Here is a 25881-nt window from a genome sequence, read left to right as displayed (position 1 = left end):
CATAAACATAAAAAATAGTTAAGAGTTAAGAGTTTCTCTCTCTGGCATTTGTGCTTGGGCCAGACTATTAAGCTTTTTTTTTCCTCTCAGGAGTTTTGTCACTGTAAAGCCCCCATACCTGATACTGGGCCTCTTTCTGCTATCAGCATGATGCGAAATCATCAATGGTTACATTATCTTCTGTCTTGCATGGAGGAAGGGAAAAGGAGGAAGAAAAGGAGGAAGAGGATGAGGAGAAGGAGAGAGAGAGAGAGACAGACAGAGAGAGAGAGACAGAGAGAGAGAGACACAGAGAGAGAGAGACAGAGACAGAGAAATAGAGAGACATAAAGACAGAGACATAGAGACAGAGAGAAACAGAGACACAGAGACACAGAGACAGAGGTACAGACCATTAGAGAGAAACAGAAAGAGCGAGAGGGAGGGAGGGAGGACATAATAGGAGGGATGGCGGGAGAGAGGGAGAGAGGAAGGGAGGGAATCTTTTACTGGATTTCTCTTAGGGCATTATGTATTTCCTTTTTAAGGGACTTTAAAACCCTTATAAGGCTGCATTTAAGGTCACTGGCTCGTACATCAGTTGTTTTGGAATAGGCTGGGGTTGCTGTTATTGGATGGCCAGGCTCCAGTGTTATCAGTCTTCCCTGGTTGTTATTGTTCTTATGCTTTAATAATTACATTTGGCTATGTAATTATTAAAAGTGTAGGTGTCAGTTTCTGAGTTTATCTTTGATAATGAATTTTCTCTTTAGGTTTCTGTTTCTGTTCTAATCTTCTTTTTTAGTTGCCTGTTCTAGTAGACAGGGATGCTTCAGGTCCACTAAGGAACCTCCACTGTGTTTTTGTAGACTGAGTTACCACTGGGACACTCAAGTTGCCTCTAGGTTTCTGGAATTCAGAAAAATGCCATGGCCCCTGGGTTTCTGAATGCTAATGTAGATTCTGAGGTTCTGGGATTTCTCATAATGGTTTATCTTCCAGGAATGCATATGACATCTTCTGGGCTTTGAAATGGGATGTGGAGCCTGCAGGATGTGGTGCCATTGAAAAATTCTTGGTATAGCTCCATTAGTCTGTGTGCATTCTAGTAACTGAAGATCTTAACACCGGTGTGTCTCCCTGTATAGCAAGAGTACAGTGCCCTAGTTTTGGTCGAGAATTAGTTTTACTCTACACTACAGTAGATTCTCTCTGCTTGGTGTATGCTGTATACCCCCTGTTGATTAAATGCTGCTCTTGAAGGAGGTTTATACCTGGGCTCACAGACAGGAATATATAGTTTTGTTCCTGTTAGTCCTATAGTTCAACTGCAGGAATAACTGGTTCTTTGATGTGTTTCTTGTGATGGAGAATCTAATTTTAGGAGATAGGTTGCAGTTAGTGCTATCACTGTAGCTTATATACCACATACCCTCTAGTTTGTTTCCTGGAAACTTTTAGATCCAGTGCCAGTAGTAATGGCAAGTGATGGAATAAACAGTGACAGAGCAGGTGAGGGACAGTGATGGAGAGTGTTTCACAACGCCATTTCCTGACTCGTATAGCTGAACGTCAGACAGGATACCTCCAGTCAAGAGGAGTACATTTTGTAAATCACACATTTAAAAAACAATAATGGATACAAGTATGAAATGAAAACACCCACTAGGAAGTGCTGTCTACAGGTACACAAGATTCAAATCTCTCATACTTTAGGCTACAGTACTTTTTCTTCAGAGATAAACCTCCAGTGAGAGAGATATGTGTGCTGCCCTATCCCAGGATGAGATTTAAATTAGAGCTAGAAAAAATATTCAATATGGTAGCCAGCTTTGCTTTCATAACTGGGGAAAGTAGATACTAAATACACGTTTTCATTTATATAAGACAAATACTGCCTTTGCCTTCCTATAGTGAGTCTTAAATAAGAGTCCACTATGACATTGGAAATCATAGGTAACATATCTAGTTATGATTCCACTGCCCCATCATATACCAACTTCCCCACAGTCCCTCTTCTGCTGCTGTAATTTTAAAGTCTTGAGACCGAGCCTACCTTCCTTTCACAAGTGAGTTCCTGATTTCTTGCATTCTTATTAAGTCCACAATATTCCTAGATTTCTTGTCTCTTTCCAACCATAATTTGTTTTACCATCTTTCCTAGAATTTGATTCCCTGTATTATTGTAGTTAGAAAAATGATCTGGTATTTTTCCAGTAGAGAGTCCTTATTTTTATGCAGAGGAGTGATATAGGTAGGTCACATGACATTTGTAATTTTGCATTTGGGGGAACATCCAGCCAAAATTCCATAGAAGCTACAGTAGATTAAACCAAACATGTTTCCTTTATCACCAATTACTCTTCAGCATTTTGTGTCATTTGTTTCCTAAATAATAATAGTGTTGTCTGTATTAGATTAAAAACTCAAACTACCTTATTAATTTATATTTTCTCGATTTATGAAGAGCATGAAACTTAAAAGTATGATTAGTGTTCTCATGTTTTAAGCTTATGATTCCATTACACAAAGAAAATAAAAAATTTTAAAACATATCTGCTATCTGCCTGTTGAACTGATTCATTATTGGCTTTTCAAAGGCAGAGGATAGACTTCTGTGGGTTGAGTAGACAAATCAGTGACTAAATCAGTGTCTCTTTTTATCTATTTAAACTGACTCTATATCATGTATGAAATGTTCTCTCTCTAGTCCATTACAATTCATTCAGCACATTATTGTATGCTGGAGAATTTTTGCAATGATCTTTCACAATCTGTGGCTCTGAGGAGTATGCAAAACAATTTAGGTACATCATAATGAATGTGTGGTCTGAGAGGGATTGTACACTTCCTGATAATAATGTGTCCCTGCAAAATGCCAGGCCAGCCTACTTAATCCTGGTAATTGATCATTTTGATGTATTCTTGGATTCAGTTTGCTGAAATTATATTGTTGCATCAATATTAATAAGGGAAACTGATCTGAAGTTTGCTTTCTTTGTTTGGGGTGTGTGTGTGTGTGTGTGTGTGTGTGTGTGTTATCAGCATAACTGTGGCTGTATAAAATGAAATAGGTAGTATCCTTCTGATACTATTTTTGGAATAGTTTGAAGAGTATTGGTATTAGTTCTGATAGAATTCTGCAAATTAAAAGTCTGGTTCTGGTCTTTTTTGTTTGGGAGACCTTTAATAACTGCTTCTATTTCTTTATGGCTTATGGGATTGCTTATATGATGTTTTTCTGGTCATGATTTAAATTTGGAATCTGGCACGTCTCTAGAAAATTGTCCATTTCATCAAGATTTTCTAGTTTTCTCCAGCATAGGCTTTATTTTATTCGATATATTTTTTATTTACATTTCAAATGATTTCCCCTTTCCTGGCTCCCTACTCTCCAAAAGGCCCATAAGCCCTCTTCCCTCCTCCTGTTCCCCCATCCATCCCATCCCACTTCCCTGTTCTGATATTGCCCTATACTGCTGCACTGAGCCTTTCCAGAACCAGGGGCCACTCCTCCGTTGTTCTTGGACATCATTTGATATGTGATTATGTTTTGGGAATTCCAAGTTTCTAGGCTAATTTACGCTTTTCACTGAGTGCATACCATGACTGATCTTTTGAGACTGGGTAATCTCACTTAGTTTGTTGTTCTCCAGCTCCATCCATTTGTCTAAGAATTTCATGAATTCATTGTTTCTAATGGCTGAATAGTACTCCATGGTGTATATATAAAACATTTTTTTATCCATTCCTCCATTGAGGGATACCTGGTTTCTTTCCAGCTTCTGGTAATTATAAATAGGACTGCTATGAATATAGTGAAGCATGTATCCTTATTACATGCAGGGGAATCCTCTGGGTTTATACCCAGGAGAGATATAGCAGGTTCCCCTGGAAGGGACATGCCCAGTTTTCTGAGGAACCACCAGACTGATTTCCAGAATGGTTGTACCAATTTACCACCCCACCAGCAGTGGAGAAGTGTTCCTCTTTCGCCACATCATTGCCAAAACCTCCTGTTTCCTGAGATTTTAATCTTAGTCATTCACCTCACTGGGGTGAGGAAAAATCGCAGGGTTGTTTTGATTTGCATTTCCCTAATGACTAATTATGTTGAACATTTTTAAGATGCTTCTCAGCCATCTGAAGTTCTTCAGTAAAAATTCTTTGTTTAGCTCTGTACCCATTTTAATAGGGTTATTTGGTTTTTCTGGGGTCTAACTTCTTGAGTTCTTGATTATATATTGGATATTAGCCCTCTGTCAGACAGAGGGTTGGTGAAGATTTTTTCCCAATTTGTTGGTTGCCAAATTGTCCTTTTGATGGTCCCTTTTGCCTTACAGAAACTTTCTAATTTTATGAGGTCCCATTTGCCAATTCTTGATCTTAGAGCATAAGTTATTGGTGTTCTGTTCAGGAATTTTCCCCCTGTACCCATGTCCCCAAGGGTTTACCCCAGTTTCTTTTGTATTGGTTTCAGTGTATCTGGCTTTATGTGGAGGTCCTTGATCCACATGGAGTTGAGCTTAGTACAAGGAGATAAGGATGGATCAATTCACATTATTTTGCAAGCTGACCTCCAGTTGAACCAGCACCATTTGTTGAAAAGGCTATCTTTTTTCCACTTGATGATTTTAGCTTCTTTGTCGAAGATCAAGTGGCCATAAGTTTGTGGGTTCATTTCTGGATCTTCAATCCTATTCCATTGATCTGCCTATCTGTCACTGTATCAATACCATGCAGTTTTTACCACTATTGCTCTGTAGTATTGCTTGAGGTCCAGGATACTGATTCCCCCAGAATTTCTTTTGTTGTTGAGAATAGTTTTAGCTATCCTGGGTTTTTTGTTATTCCAGATGAATTTGAGAATTGCTCCTAACTCTATGAAGAACTTAGTTGGGATTTTGATGGGGATTGCATTGAATCTGTAGATTGCTTTTGGCAAGATGGCCATTTTAACTATATTAATCCTGCCAAATCACCAACATGGCAGATTTTTCCATTTTCTGAGGTCTTCCATTTCCTTCTTTAGAGACTTGAGTTTCTTGTCATACGGATATTTCACTTGTTTGGTCAGAGTCACCCCAAGGTGCTTTATATTGTTTGTGACTATTGTGAAGGGTATCATTTCCGTAATTTCTTTCTCAGCCAGCTTATCCTTTGAGTATAGGAACCTACTGATTTGCTTCAGATCCTACTACAAAATCCTATACTCAACACAACTGGAGAATCTGGAGGAAATGGACAATTTCCTAGACAGATACCAAAAACCAAAATTAAATCAAGATCAAATAGATCACTTAAACAGTCCCATAACCCCTAAATAAATGGAAGGTGTCATAGAAAGTCTTCCAACCAAAAAAAGCGCACAGAACCAGATGGTTTCAGTGCAGAATTCCATCAGACCTTCAAAGAAGACCTAACACCAATACTCTTCAAACTATTCTACAAAATAGAAACAGAAGGTTCACTACTCAATTCGTTCTATAAAGCCACAATTACGCTGATACCAAAACCATGCAAAGATCCAACAAAGAAAGAGAACGTCAGACCAATTTCCCTCATGAACATGGATGCAAAAATACTCAATAAAGTTCTTGCCAAAAAAAATCCAAGAACACATCAAAATGATCCTTCACAATGATCAAGTATGCTTCATCCCAGGGATGCAGGGATGGTTCAATATACAGAAATCCATCAATGCAATCTACTACATAAACAAACTCAAAGAAAAAAAAACATATGATCATTTTATTGGATTTTAAAAAAGTATTTGACAAAATTCAGCATCCTTTCATGCTTAAAATATTCGAAAGAACAGGAATTCAAGGCCCATACCTAAACATAGTAAAAGCAATATATAGCAAACTGGTAGCCAACATCAAACCTAATGGAGAGAAACTCAAAGCAATCCCACTAAAATCAGGGACTAGACAACGCTGCCCCATCTCTCCATATCTTTTCAATATTGTACTTGAGGTACTTGCTAGAGCAATTAGACAACATAAGGAGGTCAAAGGGATACAAATTGGAAAGGAAGGAGTCAAACTATCACTATTTGCAGAAGATATGATAGTATACTTATGTCACCCAAATAACTCCACCAGAGAACTCCTACAGTTGATAAACAACTTCAGCAAAGTGGCAGGCAATAAAATCAACTCCAGCATATTCTTTCATAGTAGGATCTGTTTTTGTTTTTGCTTTTTTTTTAATTTCCAAGGTTACAGTAGTTAGTCTCTCTTTTCTAATTTTGTTAATTGGAATATGGTTTTTGTGTCATTACATTAGTCTGTCTAAGGCTTTATCTATCTTGTTAATTTTCTCAAAAATAATAGATCCTATGCTTTTTAATTTTTATTTTTTATTTTTTATAAGATATATTCTTTATTTACTTTTCAAATGATTTCCCTTTTCCTGGATCCCCCTCCCCAAAAGTCCCATAAGCTCTCTTTCCTCCCCCTGTTTCCCAATCAACCCCTTCCTGTTTCTTTGTCCTTGTATTCCCCTGCACTGCTTCATTGAGCCTCTCCTTCCTTCTTCTTGGCACCATTTGATATGTGGATTGTTTCTTGTGTATTCTGAGCTTCTGGGCTAATATCCACTTATCAGTGAGTGCATATCATGTGTCTTCTTTTGTGATTGGGTCATCTCACTCAGCATGACATTCTTCAGTTCCACCCATGTGCATAAGAATTTCATGAATTAATTGTTTATACTAGCTTAGTAGTATTCCATAGTGTAAATATACCACATTTTCTGTATCCATTCCTCCGTTGAGAGACACTTGTGTACTTTCCAGCTTCTGGCTATTATAATTAGGGATACTATGAACATAGTGGAGCATGTGTCCTTATTACATGCTGGGGAATCCTCTGGGTATATGCCCAGGGGTGGTATAATGTGGTCCTCCAGTAATATCATGTCATTTTCTGAGGAACAACAAAACTGATTTCTAGAGTGGATGTACCAGCTTGTAACCCCACCAGCAGAGGAGGAGTGTTCCTCTTTCTCCACATCCTTGCTAGCAACTGTTTTCTCCTGAGTTTTGATCTTAGCTATTCTGACTGGTGTGAGGTGAAGTCTCAGATTTCTTTTGATTTGCATTTCCCTGATGACTCAGGATGTTGAACATTTCTTTAAGTGCTGCTCAGCAATTCGATATGCCTCAGATGAAAATTCTTTGTTTAGCTCAGTACCCCATTTTTAAAAGGGTTATTTGGCTATCTTGATTCTAACTTCTTGAGTTCTTTCTATATATTGCATATTAACTCTCCATCAGATGTAGGGTTTGTAAAGAACTTTTCCCAATTTGTTGGTTCCTGACTTAATTTCTGTCCACATTTTTTCTTGAGAAACAGATATTTAATGTGTCTCTTGCGATCTGCATTGATTCAGCAGTCATCAGAAGAGTCTTTGAGCCAATATCACATAGCTTCTTTACAGATGTGTATTCATTTACATTATAGAGTCTCATTATACAGTGGCCTGTGTGGAAAAATTCCCTGTTCTATGGTTCTTCTCTGCTTTCCAGTTGCTAGAGTCTGAAGGGTTCTCTAAAAGACAATGCTATTTCAAACAATATGAAAATAAAAGCTGTTTATCATTGCTTACATATTATCTCCCTAGTAGATTCAAATCTGGAACAACAGATTTCCCAACATTGTATCTGTATTAAGCAGGTAAGATTCATATTTGTCATACAGAGGGAATGTTTAGTAGAGAAACAAACAAAATAAGTGTTCTGAGCTAAAGAGATTTCTCACTGATACCAAATCCTTGTGATATCTAAAAACACTAGCATTTATTCAAAATAAAATGTTCTATAGAATGTATGTTATTGCACATAAACTGTGAGAGATGTTGCCATGTTAATGCAGGTTTATGTGCAGTTAAAGCAGTAGAGTGTAAGTCAGGACAATGAGACTATGAAGGCAAAATGAGAGACAAAGGAGTCATTGATAAGCAAGAACAGAATCACTGCTAAGTGTGTATACATTGGGTCTTGATGTGAGTTCTGCAAAGAGATAATTAATTGTATCTTTAACTCAATTCAAGAAATTATTCTTATATAAAAGTACACAATCCAATTATAAAACTATCTCTGATACTCTAAGAAGCCAAATATTCTGCTGTTTACCAGCCAAAGTGTATATTATATGACAAGGCCACTTATGACCTAAGTACATTCATTGCTATCCTGTTCTTTCAGGTGCCATTAAGAAAGCAGCAAAGCAACTAGTCATACCTGTCTTGGATGTCCCATGTAACCAACTTTTGTAACCTATGATAATTCTCAGCTCTAATACTAAAATACTGCTCTTTAATGCTCCCGATTCCAGAATATTGCATTTTTTAAGCTAGCCCCTATAGCAATAGTTTGTTGAAGATAAATAATGCAGGTTTGAATACATTTTATAAAATTAATACTTAAAGTAGTTAAAGACAGTAGATATTGCTTGATTAGCAATGATCTTATAATGTATACACTCATAGAGTGGGGGGAAGGAGGGAGGGAGAGAGAGAGAGAACGAGTAGGAAGGGAAGGGAGGGACAGAGAGATTGTGAGTTAAAGAAAGTGATTGAGATTCATATAACATATCAACAGGGAAAACACAAGATGCATGAGCATGCCATGGTGCTTATTTCCCTGTTTCCTGACAATGGATTGTCTTTATTAATAGCACTAACACAATATTGACTGAAACTACTGAAAAATAGCATTTTTGCAGATACATTAGATTTTTGTCTGTATTCTTGTGAAATCTTGTATGTTTTAAATGCGCAAAAAAAGGCCATTTCTACAACAATAAGAAGATCAACTTGCCAATCATCCTCAGTGTACTGAATGTGCTTCTAAATATGTGCAAACATTGTGACTGCTGAATTTTTTTCTTTTTTTATTGATATATTTTTATTTACATTCCAAATGATTTACCCTTTTCTGGGTCCCCACTCCCCGCAAGTCCCATAAGCCCTCTTCCCTCCCCCTGTTTCTCCATCTACCCCTTCCTGCTCCCCTGTTCTGGAATTCCCCTATACTCTTGCACTGAGTCTTTCCAGAACCAGGGGCCACTCCTCCATTCTTTTTGGGCATCATTTAATATGTGGATTATGTCTTGGTTATTCAAAGTTTCTAGGCTAATATCCACTTATCAGTGAGTGCATATCATGATTCACCTTTTGAGACTGGGTTACCTCACTTAGTATGATGTTCTCCAGCTCCATCCATTTGTCTAAGAATTTCATGAATTCATTGTTTCTAATGGCTGTATAGTACCTCATTGTGTAAATATACCACATTTTTTGTATCCATTCCTCCGTTGAAGGACACCTGGGTTCTTTCCAGCTTCTGGCTACTACAAATAGGGCTGCTACGAACATAGTGGAACATGTGTCCTTATTGCATGCAGAAGAATCATCTGGGTATATGCCCAGGAGTGGTATAACAGGGTCCTCTGGAAGTGTCATGCCCAGTTTTCTGAGGAACCGCCAGACTGATTTCCACAGTGGTTGCACCATCTTGCAATCCCACCAGCAGTGGAGGAGTGTCCCTCTTTCTCCACATTCTCACCAGCACCTGCTGTCTCCTGAGTTTTTGACCTTAGCCATTCTGACTGGTGTGAGGTGAAATCTCAGGGTTGTTTTGATTTTCATTTCCCTAATGAATAATGATGTTGAACATTTCTTAAGGTGTTTGTCAACCCTCCGAATTTCTTCATGTGAAAAAAATTTGTTTAGTTTGGTACCCCACCTTTTAATGGGGTTATTTGGTTCTCTAGGTTCTACCTTCTTGAGTTCTCTGTATATATTAGATATTAGCCGTCTGTCAGATTTAGGGTTGGTGAAGATCCTTTCCCAATCTGTTAGTTGACGTTTCGTCCTTTCGACAGTGTCCTTTGCCTTACAGAAACTTTGTTGTTTTATGAGGTCCCATTTGTCAATTCTTGATCTTAGAGCATAAGCTATTGATGTTCTATTCAGGAACTTTTCCCCTGTGCCCATGTCCTCCAGGGTCTTCCCCAGTTTCTTTCCTATTAGTTTCAGTGTGTCAGATTTTGTGTGGAGGTCCTTGATCTATTTGGAGTTGAGCTTAGTACAATAGATAAGAATGGATGAATTCACATTCTTCTGCATGCTGACCTCCAATTGAACCAGCATCATTTGTTGAAAAGACTATCTTTTTTCCACTGGATACTTTCAGCTCCTTTGTCGAAGATGAAGTGTCCATAGGTGTGTGGGTTTATTTCTGTGTCTTCAATCCTATTCCATTGATCGGCTTGCCTGACATTGTACCAATACCATGCAGTTTTTATCACTATTGCTCTGTAGTAACATTTGAGGTCTGGGATACTAAATCCCCCTGAAATTCTTTTACTGTTGAGAATAGTTTTAGCTCTCCTGTATTTTTTTTTTTATTCCAGATGAATTTAAGCATTGCTCTTTCTAGCTCTATGAAGAACTGGGTTGGGATTTTGAATGGGATTACATTGAATCTGTAGATTGCCTTTGGCAATATGACTATTTTAACTATATTAATCCTGCCAATCCATTAGCATGGAAGATTTTTACATTTTCTGAAATCTTCTTCGATTTCCTTCTTCAGAGATCTGAAGTTCTTGTCATATCAGTCTTTCACTTGTTTGGTTAGAGTCACCCCATGATACATTATACTGTTTGTGGCTATTGTGAAAGCTGTCATTTCCCTAATTTCTTTCTCAGTCTGCTTATCCTTTGAGTATATAAAGGCTACTGATTTGCTTGAGTTGATTTTGTAGCCAGCCACATTGCTGAAGCTCTTTATCAGCTGTAGGAGTTCTTTAGTAGAGTTTTGTGGGTAACTTAAATATACTATCATACCATCTGCCAATAGTGATAGTTTGACTTCTTCCTTTCGAATTTGTATCCCTTTGACTTCCTTATGTTTTCTAATTCCTCTAGGTAGAACTTCAAGAACTATATTAAAAAGATATGGAGAGAGGAGGCAGCCTTGTCTAGTCCCTGATTTTAGTGGGATTGCTTCAAGTTTCTCTCCATTTAGTTTGATGTTGGCTACCGGTTTGCTGTATATTGCTTTTACTATGTTTAGATATGGGCCTTGAATTCCTGTCCTTTCCAAGACTTTCAGCATGAAAGGATGCTGCATTTTGTCAAACGACTTTTCAGCATCTAAAGAAATGATCATGTGTTTTTTTTTGAGTTTGTTTATGTAGTGGATTGCATTGATGAATTTCCTTATATTGAACTATCCCTGCATCCCTGGTATGAAGCCTACTTGATCCTGGTTGATGATCATTTTGATGTGTTCTTGGATTCGGTGGGCAAGAATTTTATTGAGTAACTTTGCATCGATATTCATAAAGGAAATTGGCCTGAAATTCTCTTTCTTAGATGGATCTTTGTGTGGTTTTAGTATCTGCGTAATTGTTGCTTCATGGAAGGAGTTGGATAGTGTCCCTTCTGTTACTATTTGGTGGAATAGTTTGAAGAGTATTGGTGTTAAGTCTTCTTTGAAGTTCTGATAGAATTCTCCACTGAAACCATCTGGTCCTGTGCTTTTTTTGGTCAGAAGGCTATCTATGACCCCTTCTATTTCTTTAGGAGTTATGGGTCTGTTTAGATGATCTATTTGATCCTGGTTTAATTTTGGTATTTGGTATCTGTCTAAGAAATTGTCCATTTCCTCCAGATTCTCCAGTTGTGTTGAGTACAAGCTTTTGAAATAGGATCTGATGACTTTTTGAATTTCCTCAGTTTCTGCTGTAATATCTCCCTTTTCATTTCTAATTTTGTTAATTTGGATACTTTCTCTTTGCCCTTTGCTTAGTATGGCTAAGGGTTCATCTATCTTGTTGATTTTTTCAAAGCACCAGCTCCTGGTTTTGCTGATTCTTTGTATGGTTCTCTTGGTTTCTACTTGATTGATTTCAGCTATGAGTTTGATGATTTCCTGTGTTCTCCTCCTCCTGGGTGAATTAGCTTCTTTTTGTTCCAGGGTTTTCAGTTGTTCTCTTAATTTTTTAGTGTATGCTTTTTCGAATTTCTTTTTGGAGGCACTCAAAACTATGAATTTTCCTCTTAGCACTGCTTTCATTGTGCCCCATAGATTTGTGTATGTTGTGCCTTCAATTTCATTAAATTCTAAAAAATCTTTGATTTCTTTCTTTATTTCTTCATTTACCAGGGTATCATTGAGTAGAGTATTGTTCAGTTTCCATGTATATGTGGGCTTTCTGTTGTTTTTATTGTTATGAAATACCACTTTTACTCCACAGTGATCTGATAGGAGGCATGGGATTATTTCAGTCTTCTTATATTTGTTGAGGTCTGCCTTGTGACCAACTATATGACTGATTTTGGAGAAGGGAACATGAAGTATTGAGAAAAGGTGTAATCTTTTTCTTTGGGATGAAAAGTTTTATATATATATAATATATATTTTATATATATAAATATATATTTTATATATATAAATATATATATATACATATATATATACATATATATATATATATATATATATATATATATATGTGTGTGTGTGTGTGTGTGTGTGTGTGTGTGTGTGTGTTAAATCCAATTGTTCTAAAGCTTCAATTAGTTTCACTGTCTCCCTGTTTAGTTCTGTTGTCCTGATCGGTTCATTGATGACAGTGGAGTGTTGAAGCCACCCACAATGATTGTGTTAGGTGCAATGTGTGCTTTGAGCTTTAGTAAAGTTTCTTTTATGAATGAGGGCGCCCTTGTATTTGGAGTATAGATGTTCAGGATTGAGAGTTCTTCTTGTTGGATTTTTCCTTTGACCAGCAAGAAGTGACCTTCCATGTCTCTTTTGATGACATTAGGTTGAAAGTCAATTTTATCTGATATTAGAATGGCACCTCCAGCTTGTTTCCTGAGATCATTGTCTTGTAGATTTGTCTTCCAGCCTTTTACTCTAAGGTAGTTTTTGTCTTTGACACTGAAGTGTGTTTCCTGTATGCAGCAAAATGTAGGGTCCTGTTTAAGTAAACAGTCTGTTAGTCTTTGTCTTTTTATTGGGGAATTGAATCCATTGATGTTAAAAGATATTAAGAAGTAGTGATTATTGCTTACCATCATTTTTGATTTTAATTTTATAAAAGTGTGGTTATCTTCTTTTGGGTTTGATGAAAGAAGCTTAATATCCTTCTTTTTCCAGGGTATAGTTTCCCTCATTGTAATAGTGTTTTCCCCTTATTATCCTTTGTAGGGCTCGGTTTGTGGAAAGATATTGTGCTAATTTGGATCTGTCATGAAATATCTTGGTTACTCCATCTATAGTGATTGAGAGTTTTGCTGGGTACAGTAGTCTTGGCTGGCATTTTTGTTCTCTGAGAGTCTGCATGATCTCTGCCTAGGATCTTCTAGCTTTCATGGTCTCTGGTGAGAAGTCTGGTGTAATTCTGATAGGTCTTCCTTTATATGTTCCTTGCCCTTTTTCTCTTAGTGCCCTAAGTATTCTCTCTTTGTTTAGTACGTTTGGGGTTTTGATTATTATGTGACAGGAGGTAGTTCTGTTCTCATCCAGTCTGTTTGGAGTTCTGTAGGCTGCTTGTATATTCATGGGCATCTCTCTCTTTAGGTTAGTGAAGTTTTCTTCCATAATTTTGTTGAAGATATTTGCTGGCCCTTTAAGTTGTAAATCTCAATCTCATCAATGCCTATAATCCTTAGATTTGGCTTTCTCACGGCGTCCTGGATTTCCTGGATGTTTTGGGTTACAAGCTTTTTGCATTTTCTTTGACTCTTGAGTCCATGGTTTTTATGGTATCTTCAGCATCTGAGATTCTTTCTTCTATCTCTTGTATTCTGTTGTTGGTATTAGCATCTATGGTCCCTGATTTCTTCCCAAGGTTTTCTATCTCCAAAGATGTTTCCATTTGTGCTTTCTTAGTTGTTTCTACTTCTGTTTTCTGATCCTGGAAGTTTTTTCTCAGTTCTGTCATTTGCTTGTTAGTGTTTTCCTCTAATATGAGAGATTTTTGTGCTTCCTCCTTCATTACTTCTGCCTGTTGATCAAACTTCTCCTGTATTTTTTAAGTGAATTTTGCATTTCCTCCTTATTGACTACAAACTTCTGACCCATATTGTCCTGAATTTCTTTAAGTGATTTTTGTTTTTCCCTTGTAAGGGCTTCTAGCTTTTGATCATTTTTCTCCTGAATTTCTTTAAGAGATTAATTTATGTCCTTCATGTGTTCCTCTAACAGCATCCTTACCAGTGCTTTTAAATCCAACTCTTGTTTTTCTGGTGTTTTGGGGTATCCAGGACTTGCTATTGTTGGAGAATTGGGTTCATATGCTGCCATAATGCCTTGGTTTCTGTTAGCAACGTTACTATGCTTGCCTTTAGCCATGTAGTTCTCACTGGTGTTAGATGGTCTTATTATCACTGGCTGGTTCCACAACCTATTGTGGACCTTTAGGGCTATTTCTTAGACTCTGGATGACTGGGTTTCCTTTGGTACAGATTACTGATATGCTGTCTTCCTCTTTTGTGCCTTTGGAGCCCTGCTTAGTCTTGCATAAGAAATGTTATACTTGGGTTGTCATGGTCAACCAGGTGTTCTCAGACTTCTTTGTTATGGAGCAAAGATGGTGAGGGGGGGTCACTCCCTCTGTTGATTCTCACGTAGGATACAGGCCCCATGACCGACCAGCTGGGAGATGATCCACATGTGTGCACAGTTCCTTGGCGCAGGCAGACCTCTGGCTGTTTTTACCCCTAGAGATTTAAAGCTCGAGGTGATACAGTACCTAGTAATGCTCTTCTGCTCCAGCAGGCAGAGAATATGGCTGCAGGGATTCTTTCACTCTGCTGGTCTCCAGGTAGGACACAGTCCCCACGCCCGGAGGTCTGGCAGATGAACTTCCTATGTGCTCAGTTTCTGAGCCCAAGCAGACTGCTGGTGATTTGCACCCCCAGAGATCTAAAGCTCGGTGTGATACAGTGCCTAGTGATGCTCTTCTGCCCCAGCCAGCAGAGAATATGGCCATGGGGATTCTCCACTGCTGAATTTTTTACAAGAACTAAAATACATTTGTGTATTATTGCATTATTAAAACACTAAAAGTGAAGTTTCTTTTCTTTTCTTTTTCATTTTTCTTTTCAAACTTGTGTGACTTTGTGTTTGGCGCATAGAAAATAATTGCAATGCACTGTGGTAGATTTTTTTTTTGAGAGAAAAGTATATAGTATCCTTTGTTTCTTCTAAAGAGTTATAGTTTGAAGTCTATTTGGACAGATCCTAATAATAAGCTACAGCAAGTAACTTGTTTCTTTTGTATGCTTGTTTTTCCTCCATGAATAAACATTTTGGACAAGCAAAAAAAATAGCATGGTATATGAGCAACACAGCAGCATTTTTCATTTGTAAGGAATAAGAACTTAGATCACTGTTAGAAAACTAGTTACAATTTGTAATAACTTTATCAAGTAAGGTAAGATTGTCTCAGAAACATATATATGGTAAAAAAATGAAAATAACTTGAACAAATTATATTGGTCTAAATGTATGTCTATATATAGAAGAATAAAAATAGATCTATATGTATGGCCCTATATGAAACTGAAGTAAAGGGGGAATCAAAGAATTTAACAAACTGGATATATTAAATCCCTGCAAGAGAAATTGGGAAATACCCTTGAATGTATCATACAGGAGACAAATTCTTGAACAAAACACCAACGTCTCAGGCTCTAAGATTAACAATTGATAAATGGGACCTCAAGAAACTGGAAAGCTTCTGTAAGGAAAAGGATACTGTCAATAGGACAAAATGGAAACCCACGGATTGGGAAAGGATCTTCGGTAACCATACATGTTACAGAGGCCTAATAGCTGATATTTTGAAAGTATTCAAGAAGTTAGTCACCACCAACTCAAATAACACAATTAAAAACCGGGTACAGAACAAAACAGAGGATTCATAACAGAGGAATCTTGAATAGTCAAGAAGTAATTAAAGGAATATTCAAAGTCTTTAATTATCGGGAAAATGCAATTCAAAACATCCCTGATGTTCTAACTCACACCCATCAGAATGCAAAACATCAAAATGGATAAGTTCCAAAACTCATGAGATAGCCTATACTATCTCTTGGGAGCACTTTTCAATTCAATGGGGAGTGCATTCCTATATAAACACTTTGGAAAATAATTTTGCAGTTTCTCAGAATACTTGGAAGAGTTCTACTCAAGACCCAACTATACCACTCCTGGGAATATATCTAAAATATTCTCAACATCCCATAACAACATGTTTCAACAATGTTCACAGCAATCTTATTTACAATTGCTAGTAAGAACAAACAACATAGATGTCCCTCAATTAAAGAAGGGACAGAGAAAACATGGTACATCTACAAAATGAAATACAATTCTGCTATTTGAAATCAAGACACCATGAATTTTGCAGGTAAATGGAGGGAACCCATGAATATTATCCTGTGTAAGGTAACCAAGTCCCAAAATGGCCCATATGGTATATGTATTTACTTACAAGTGGATATTAGCCATAAAATACACATATCATATATACTCCACAGACCAAAAGAGGTTAAAGAAGAAGGAAGGCTCAAGGCAGAAAGCTCATGAACCTCACTTAGAATTGAGAATTAAATAGTCATAAGAAACACATGCAGAGAAGGAACTGGGAAGGGAATGCTGATAGAAAATAGAGTTTTAGGAAGATGTGGAGAAGGGCAGGGGAGACTGCTAGATGGCCATAAAAACTGATGGAAATCTGCAACGGTTGAAGGTGAGGAGTGATAAGCATCCATACGTTCAGACAGAGATCCAGGATATGGGGATAACCTTAGCTGTGACTCATTACATTGGTGATTTTCAACCTGAAGAAACTACCTCCTATTGCCAGACAGGAACCCCAGTGTGCAAGAGAGACACAAACCCACCCACAAAACATTTAACCCCAATATATCCTGTCTACAAGAAATGCTGTCATTAGGAATGGAGCAGAAACTGAGGGAATGGACAATTTATAACTGTCCTGACTTGAAACCTATTCCATGTTCAAGCATCAATCCCTTACACTATTAATGATACTCTGTTATTCCTGCAGACAGGAGCTTTGGCATAACTGTCCTCTAGGAGGCTCCAACAAGCAGCTGACTCAAACAAATTACAGATACCCACAGCAAAACAAAGGATGCATCTTGGAGTAGGGCTCTAATAAAATCATAGAAGAAAAGACTGTGGGCCCTGAATAGGGTGTAAACTCCACAGGATACCAACAGAGTCAATGAACCTGGATTTTTGGGGATCTCAGAATTCTAAACCTCAAACCCAAGAACATATACAGGCTGGAAGTAAGCATCCCCAAACATATGTCGCAGATACACACATTGACTTTCATATGGGTTCAGAACTGTGGTGGGGGATATGCCAAAAGCCGTTGTCTATACAATGAGTTATGTTCTTCTATCCGGGCTACTTTGTCTGGCTTCATGGGAGAGGAAACAACTAGCTTCCAGGGACTTGAACTTTCTGTGTTCGTGGAGGTGAGATAACAGAGGGAGTCCAGCTGCTCAGAGAAGAAGGGTAGTGTAGGAAGGTTAAAATATTATGGAAGGGTAGGGCAGGAAACTGGTAGTAAGAGGGCTATAAAGTAAATAAATAAAGTAAAAAGAAAATTAAACAGACTAAGAATTAAAACAATTCAGTGTTTCTTGTTAAGAATTCTTACCAGAGTTTGTTAATTAAATTTTGGGCCTCTGTGTGTATCAGTATGATGCCAGATAACTAATTCATCACCTGTAGCCTTCCTGAGAAAAAGATGGGGAGGAGAGAAAGTGAGAGAACAAGAGAGTGAGGGGGGGAGACAGACAGAAAGAGACAGACATAGAGACAGAAATGGACAGAGACAGAGAAAGACAGAGAGACATGACACACACAGAGAGAGAAATGAACAGAGACAGAAAGAGAAAGAGAGAGAGATTGATAATGTCAGAGAGACAGAGAGAGAGAGACTGATAATTACAGAGAGAGAGAGAGAGAGAGAGAGAGAGAGAGAGAGAGAGAGAGAGAGAGAGAGAGAGAGAGAGAGAGATGGAGAACTTGTACTGGCTAGGCTTCCTGCATGATTGTCTTTTACTGGATTTCAATAGGGACTTTATTCATTTTCACTCTAATGTACTTTATTGACTTCATAAGGTTTTACTTGGCATTTTTTGCTTGTACTTCAGCTATATTGGAATATCCAGTGCTTGTTGTAGTTACATAGCTGTGCTCCAGTATAATCATATTACCCTGCATTTTAATTTTGTTCTTGTGCTATCATCTAGATATCTGGATATATCATTCTTTTAGGTTCATGTGCATCCTTGATGGATGAATTATTTTCTTCAGGTTTCTATTTCTGCTTTGAAGTTCTTGCTTGTATTCCCATTCCCTGTAATTCTAGTGGCCAAAGAGTCTTCAGGACCAGTAAGGTGCCTCCATTGGCATTTTTGTTGCCTGAGTAACATTTGGAACTTTCCAGTTGCCTCTTGTTTCCTGATATTCAGTGAACTGCAAAAGCCACAGGGTTCTGGAATAACAATGTGGCTTCTGTGGTTCTTATTTAGTTTCTGGGGTTTCTACAAGTGGATTGTCCTTAAGGAGTGCAGTAGTCATTTGCCAAGATTTTGGATGTCTTGTTAAGCTTCCAGGAGGGGGTGTCATTGGAGTCTTGTGGATATAATTTAAGGAACATTTATAGGCTCTTGGCATTGAATTAATTGAAGATCATAGCAAAAGTTTGTCTTTCTGTACAGCTAGAGTCTCATGTCACAGTTTGGGGTATGAAATGTTTTTTACCTACTACAAAATAGGTTTCCTGTACTTAGTGTATGCTGCCTGACCCCTGCTGGTGCAGAGCTGTTCTACAAGAAGGTATATTTCTGGGCCCACACTGAAGATGCCACAGTGTGTCTTGCACAGTAATATGTGGCTGTGTCCTCAGTAGTCACAGAGTTCAACTGCAGGAAGAACTGGTTCTTGGATGTGTCTCTAGTGATGGAGATTCGACTTTGGAGAGATGGGTTGTAGCTAGTGCTACCACCAGAGCTTATGTAGCCCATCCACTCCAGTTTGTTTACTGGAATCTGCCGGATCCAGCTCCACGGATTACTACTGACAGTCAAGCCAGTGACAGAGCAAGTGAGGGACAGTGACTGAGAAGGTTTCAACAGGCTAGGTCCAGACTGCTGAAGCTGCACATCAGACAGGATGCCTTCAGAGAAGAAGAATAAATTCTGTCAATCACACATTTTGAAAACCCTACCTGGACACATGTATGAAATGGCAACACTCACCAGGAAGGGCTGTCAACAGGTAGAGAAGACTCAACACTGTCATCTCTTAGGCTACACCCCCTTATGTTCAGAGATTAACCTTCAGTGAGAGAGATGGTAGCTCCTATATCACAGGAAGGAATTTAAATTAGAGCTAGAACATACATTTGCATGTAGTAAACCAGCCTTTCCTTCATAATTTCGGAGGGAAATTTGGTTTTGAAAATAAGACCATTTGTATCTCTGGCTTCCCATAGTGTGAGTCTTGAATAAGAGTGAATCAGGACTCTAGAAATAACAGGAAACACATCTAAATATCATCCCACTGTCATTTTCTACATCATACTCCCAGGAAACCTCTTCTGCTCCTGTGTATTTAAGGTCCAAGTGAATGCCAATTTTCTTCTCACACTTGAATTCTTGCTTAATTATCCATATGTCCCCACCATTTCTAGTTTTCCTCTTTTCCCATCAATAAAATGTGTTTCCATCTTTCCTAAATCTTAGAACCATGTCTTTTTACAGTTGCACAAATGATCTGGTATCTTTCCAGTATAGAGTCCTTATCCGAATCTACAGGAGTAATGAAGGTAGGTTAAAATAGATTTGTGATTTTACCTTTGGGAGACCATAAAAAAATTACATAAGAACTGCAACAGGTTAATCTAACTTTCCATTATGTTTCCCCTTTCTCTAAATACTCGTCAGCATGTGGTGTCATTTGTTTCCTTAATAAATCATTGTCATTGTTGCTTGAATTAGATGAAATCTCAAACTACCTTATTAATTTACATTTTCTTGTAAGTTAAGGACTTGAGTGTTTCATATTAAAATGTTTTATGCTTTTGTTTCCATTACAGAAATAATCTAGATTTTTCAAAGTATCTCTGCTATCTACCTGTTGAATCATTTAATTCTTGGCCTTTCAAAGGGTGAGGTTAGAATTATGCAGTTTGTGCAGATATATCTGTGAATAACATACTCTCTTTTTTATAAATTAATCTTACTTCATATTATGTATGGAATGATCTCTCATCCATGACAGTCCTGTAAGCCCAAGATTGCCTACTGGGACATTTTGCAATGTGGAGTCACATGTCCGTGGGTATGAGCATTATTGAAGGAAACTTAATGAACATCACAATGACTGTGTGGTTTGGGAGGGACTGGAATCTTTCTGATCATAATATGCCCTTTTATGCCAGATCAGTTGAATTCTGACAAGATATCTGATTTTGAAATGTATATTCTCCCACAAAGATCCTACGATTTATATCAAATGACTGTCTCCACATTGCCTTAACAGCAGAGTGATAATCTATAGGTGATTGGTGTAGTTATAAAGAGTCTATACAAATAGATTTTATAATCTCCCTATTTGCAGTTTCATCATTTATCTAAGTGTATGTGAGCTCAACAATACCAAAAGCGAAATGGTTGTATTTTAAAATAGGCAAGAAGAAGTACGATTAGCTGCAGGAGACAGACACCAACACTCACAGGAAAACAACCATCTTCACACTGCTCTGGCTCCCTAAGGATGAGTAGATTTATCACGGTGAGACAAAGACATAGGTTACAGTAAGTTCCCAAAAATCAATGGGGATGACCTTAACTGTGACAAAGTACATTGGTGGTTTTGAACCTGAAGAAGACCCTACTGTAAAGACACAAACCAACCCACAAAAGTTTCAACCGCATAATTTTCCTGTCTACAAGAAATCCTGTAATTAGAGTTTGAGGAGAGACCGAGGGGATGTCCTACCTATAAAAGGTCAAGACTTGAGACTAATCCCACGGGCAAGGAACAATAGCTTACACTACTAATGATACTCTGTTATGCTTGCAGAGTGGAGACTGGCATAACTGCCTTCTGTAAGTCCTTGACCACCAGTTGACTCAGATATATACAGACACCCAGAACCAAACAATGGATGGACATTGAGGACTCTTATAAAAGTATAAGCAGAATGATTTGGTGCCTTGAATAGGATAGGAACTTCACAGGAAAGCCAATAGAGTCAACTAACCTGGATGCTTTCAGCTCTCAGAGTCTGAACCTTCAAACAAAGGACATACAAAGGCTGAATGAAGGCTTTCCCATCCATATGAAATGCATGTGCATCTGGGTCTTTGTATAGGTTTAGAACTATATTGGGGGTCATCTCAAAAGCTTTGGCCTCTATGTGGGTTATGGTTTTCTAAATTGACTTCTTTATATGTCCTTAATGAGAGATGAAGTGCCTAGTCTTCCAGAGAATTGAAGTGTCAGGGTCTTGTATGAATTGGACAGGGGTCCCAAGTGGTCATACAAGAAGGGCAGGAGCAAGAGGCAGGATTGTGTAGGGAACAACATGTAGTGGAGTAGTTAGTGGTCTGTTAAATGAATGAGTAAAATAAAAATGAAGTGTTAAGTGTTCATCATTTCTCTCTAGGGCATTCTTGCTTAGGCTAGAATATTAAGTTACGTTCTGTCATTACTTTTGACCAAATAAATCATTCATACCTGTCATTTGGACTCTTTCTAATATCAACATGATGCCAAATCACCAATTCTTTCATTATCTTCTGCATTCTAAGGTGGGAGGAAGGGAGAAGGGAAAGAGGGAAGGAGAGAGGGAAGGAGGTGGAGAGAGAGAGAGAGAGAGAGAGAGAGAGAGAGAGAGAGAGAGAGAGAGAGAGAGAGAGAGAGAGAACTTTTGCTGAGCAGGCTTCATTCATATATGTCTTTTACTGGATTTCTCTTAGGGCATTATGCATTTCCTCTTTAAAGGAATTGAAAACTTTCATACGGTTGCATTTAAAGTCATTTCCTTGTACTTCAGCTGTGTGGGAATATGTTTATGTTTGTGTTTGCTAGAGTTGGATTTTAAGGCTCCAGTGTTACCTGGTTCTTAATAATGTTCTTATGCTGGCTTCTAGTCATTTGGCTATGGAATTATTAACATTTCAGGTGCCAGTTTCTGAGTTTATCATTGATAGTGAATTTTCTCTTTAGGTTTCACTTTCTACTCTAGGATTATTTTTGAGTTGTCTGTTCTAGTAGCCAGAGAGCCTTCAGTTTCAATAAAAAGCCTCCACTGTGAATTCTGTGGCCTGAGTGACCTATGGGGTTTTCAAGTTGCCTCTAGATTTCTGAAATTCAGAAAAATGCCATGGCCACTGGGGCTATGAATATCAATATGTATTCTGAGGTTCTGGTGTTTTTAATAATATTATGTCCTCCAGGAATGCAGTAGACATCTGTTGTGTGTTGAAATGGGATGGAGAGCCTCCAGGAGGTGTTGTCATTGAAGAATTCTGGGTATAATTTAAGGAGTCTATTAGGCTGTGTGGATTACATTAACTGAACATCTTATCATCCATGTGTCTCCCTGTACAGCAGGAGTCTGCTGCTACAGTTTTGGGTAATGATTGCTTTTGATCTACTCTAAAGTAGATTTTCTGTGCTTGGTGTATACTGAATGTACACTGCTGCTTCAGTAATATGTAACCATGTTCTCATTAGTCTTATAGTTCAACTGCAGGAAGAACTAATTCTTGGATATGTCTCTAGTGATGGAGTATCAACTTTTGAGAGATGGGTTATAGTTAGTGCTACCACTGTAGCTTATATACCCAATCTGCTCCATTTTGTTTACTGGGAACTTTCAGATCTAGTTCCAGTAATAGCCATGAGTGATGGGATAACCAGTGCCAGAGCAGGAGATGGACAGTGATTCACAGCATTTCACAAGTACATGTCCTGACTCCTGAAGCAGCACATCTCACAGGATACCTTCAGACAAGAAGATTAAATTTTGCAAATCACTCGTTCAAAAAACCCATCATGAGTCAGTCTTGCCTTCATATCCGACGAAGGTAGATACTAAATGCACTTTTTCATTAATATAAGACAATTACTGCCTCTGCCTTCCTCTAGTGTGAATCTGAAATAAGAAATCATGAGGACTGTGGAAATCATAGGTAACATATCTAGTCATGTTCCCATTGTCCCATCCTATACTAACCTCCCCATAGTCCCTCTTCTGCTCCTGTGATTAAAGTTCTTGAGACAGAGCCAAACTTCATTTCAGACTTGACTTCCTGGTTTCTTGCTTTCTTATTACTAAGTCCACACTGTACCTAATTTTCTTCTCTCTTCTCACACATAATATGTTTTATCATCTATCCTAAAACTTGATGTCCTGTTTAATTCTATTTTGACAAATGATCTGTAATCTTTCCTGTAGAGAGTCCTTAGTATTATGCATAGGAGTGAGGCAAATAGGTCACATGGTATTTGTAATTTTGCATTTGTCCAGACAAAATTCCATAAGAACTACAGTAGGTTAAAACAACTATGTTTCCTTTATCACCAATTAATCATCAGCATTTGGTGTCATTTTTTCTTACATAAGTGTCATTGTTGCTTCTATTATATACAACCTCAAACTACATTATAGGCTAATATTTTCTTTATTAATTAAGCAGTTGAAAATTAAATGGTGATTAGTGTTCTTATCTTTTAAACTTATGGTTCCATTAAATGAAGAACCTAAACTTTTTCAAAACATCTCTGCTATCTGCCTTTTGAATTGATTCATTTTTGGTTCATTACAGTTCTGTAAGCTTGTTTTATATGCTGGAGTATTTTTGCCATGCTCTGTCATCATCTGAGTGGCTGACCACCATAGAAATAAATTTAGGAACATCACAATGAACTTGTGGTCTGGGAGGGCTTGGAAACTTCCAGTTCATAAAGTATTCCTTCAAAATGCCAGGACAGCCTACTTACTCATGGCAATTGATCATTTTGTTGTGTTCTACGATTCTGCTTGCAAAAACTCTATTGTATATTATTGCATCGATATTCATAAGGGAAATGGATCTGACTTTCTCTTTCTTTGTTTGGTCCTTGTGTGTTTTTGTATCAGTATTACTGTGGCTGCATAAAATGAAATAGGCAGTGTCCTGTTTTTATTTTGTTTAATAGTGTATAGAGTATCAGTATTAGGTCTACTTTGATGGCGTGATGAAATTCTGAAAACAAAACAAAACAAAACAAAAAACAAAACAAAAAACATGTGGTTTTGGCCTTTTGGGTTGGGAGACTTTTAATGATGGCTTCTATTTCTTTATGAATTATGGAACTGTTTAGATTTTAAAAATGCTGGTTTAACTTTTGTACCTGGTATTTCTCTCGAAAATTTGGCTATTTCATCCAGATTTTACAGTTTTCTTGAATATAGGCTTTTGTAGTCGGATCTGCAGATTTTTATTTAAATTTCCATGTTTAGTGTAGTTATCTCTCCCTTTTCATTTCTAATTTTGTTAATTGGAATATGATTTCTATACCCTTTGGTTAGACTGGCTAAGGATTTATCTATCTCATTTATTTTCTCAAAGAACCAGTTCCTGTTTTTTATTTACTTATTTATTTTTATTCTTCGTATATCTCTTTATTTCTCCTTTGTTGATTTCAGGACTACATTAGACAACTCCATTTTACTTCTTTTTGTTGAAGATCTATACTACTCCTGGGCATATATCCAGAAGATGCTACAGCCTGTAATAAGTACACATATTCTACTATGTTCATAGCAGCCTTATTTATGTTGGCCAGAACCTGGAAACAACACAGATGTCCCTCAACTGAGAAATGGATAGGGAAAATTCGGTTCATTTAAACAATGGAGTACCATTCTGATACTAAAATGAATGACTTCATGAAATACACAGGCAAATGTGGGAAGCTCAAGAAGATGGAAGAGCAAAGTGTGGATGCTTCAGACTTGCTTAGAAGAGGGAGCAAAGTAATCACAGGAAGTAAAGAGAGGGAGAAATTTGGAAGAATAATTGGAGAGGGAAGTGAAAGTAGCGCAGGAGCAGGTATAGGAGGAGAAGAGTAGATGAACAGGGGACCAAGAAACTGAAAACAGTGGTGTGGGGATGAGGAACTGGGATAGCCACCAGAAAATCCCAGATGCCAGCAAATCAAGAGGCTCCCAGAATTCAACTGGGATGACTGCTGAAAATCTACAAAGGAGAGAGAGGACCTCTAGAGACAATATCCAAAGCTTTGACATGGCCCCTGGTATAGGGATGGAGCCTCTCACCCATATCCAAAATTTTAATTCAGATTTTTTTCTGGTCTAAAAGAAATACAGGGTCAAATAGTGGAACAGATACTGAAGGAAAGGCCATACAGAGATAGCCCTTCCTAGGGATCCATTGCATATACAGACAAATAGCCCCAACACTGTTGGTATCTCAAAGAAGTGCTTGATGACAGAAGCTAGATATAGCTATTTGCTGAGAGTATCTGCAAGAGCCAGACCTATAGAGATGTGGAAGCTTAGAGCTAAATATCAGGCTGTGCATGGGGACCCCAATGGAAGAGTTACCAGTAGGAAATGAAGGAACTGAAGTGGATTGCAACCCTTTAGGGAAAAGAACAAAAACAATCCAACCAGAACCCCTAAAGCTCCCTTGGATGAAACCACCAACCAAAGAAAACACATGGAGGGACCCATGGCTCCAGCTTCATATGTCATAGAGGATGGCCTCATCTGGAATGAATGGGATGGGAAGCCCTTGTTCCTATGA

The 25881-nt window shown here is 37.9% G+C and overlaps 1 gene segment (V, D, J or C); it reads right to left on the bottom strand.

Moving 5' to 3' along the window:
- The window catches only part of LOC127687786 (Ig heavy chain V region 3-6-like), a 28917-nt gene extending 9443 nt beyond the window's left edge, over nt 1–19474 (bottom strand). The window contains 1 exon segment of the V gene segment in view: nt 19315–19474. Coding sequence covers nt 19315–19357 — 43 coding nt within the window.
- Between the last annotated feature and the right edge of the window lie 6407 nt (nt 19475–25881).

This window comes from Apodemus sylvaticus, chromosome 6 (genome assembly GCF_947179515.1).
Source record: "Apodemus sylvaticus chromosome 6, mApoSyl1.1, whole genome shotgun sequence".
Classification (NCBI taxonomy): domain Eukaryota; kingdom Metazoa; phylum Chordata; class Mammalia; order Rodentia; family Muridae; genus Apodemus; species Apodemus sylvaticus.
The sequence above is the reverse complement of the archived record's forward strand: the minus strand, read 5'-3'. Positions and strand labels throughout refer to the sequence as shown.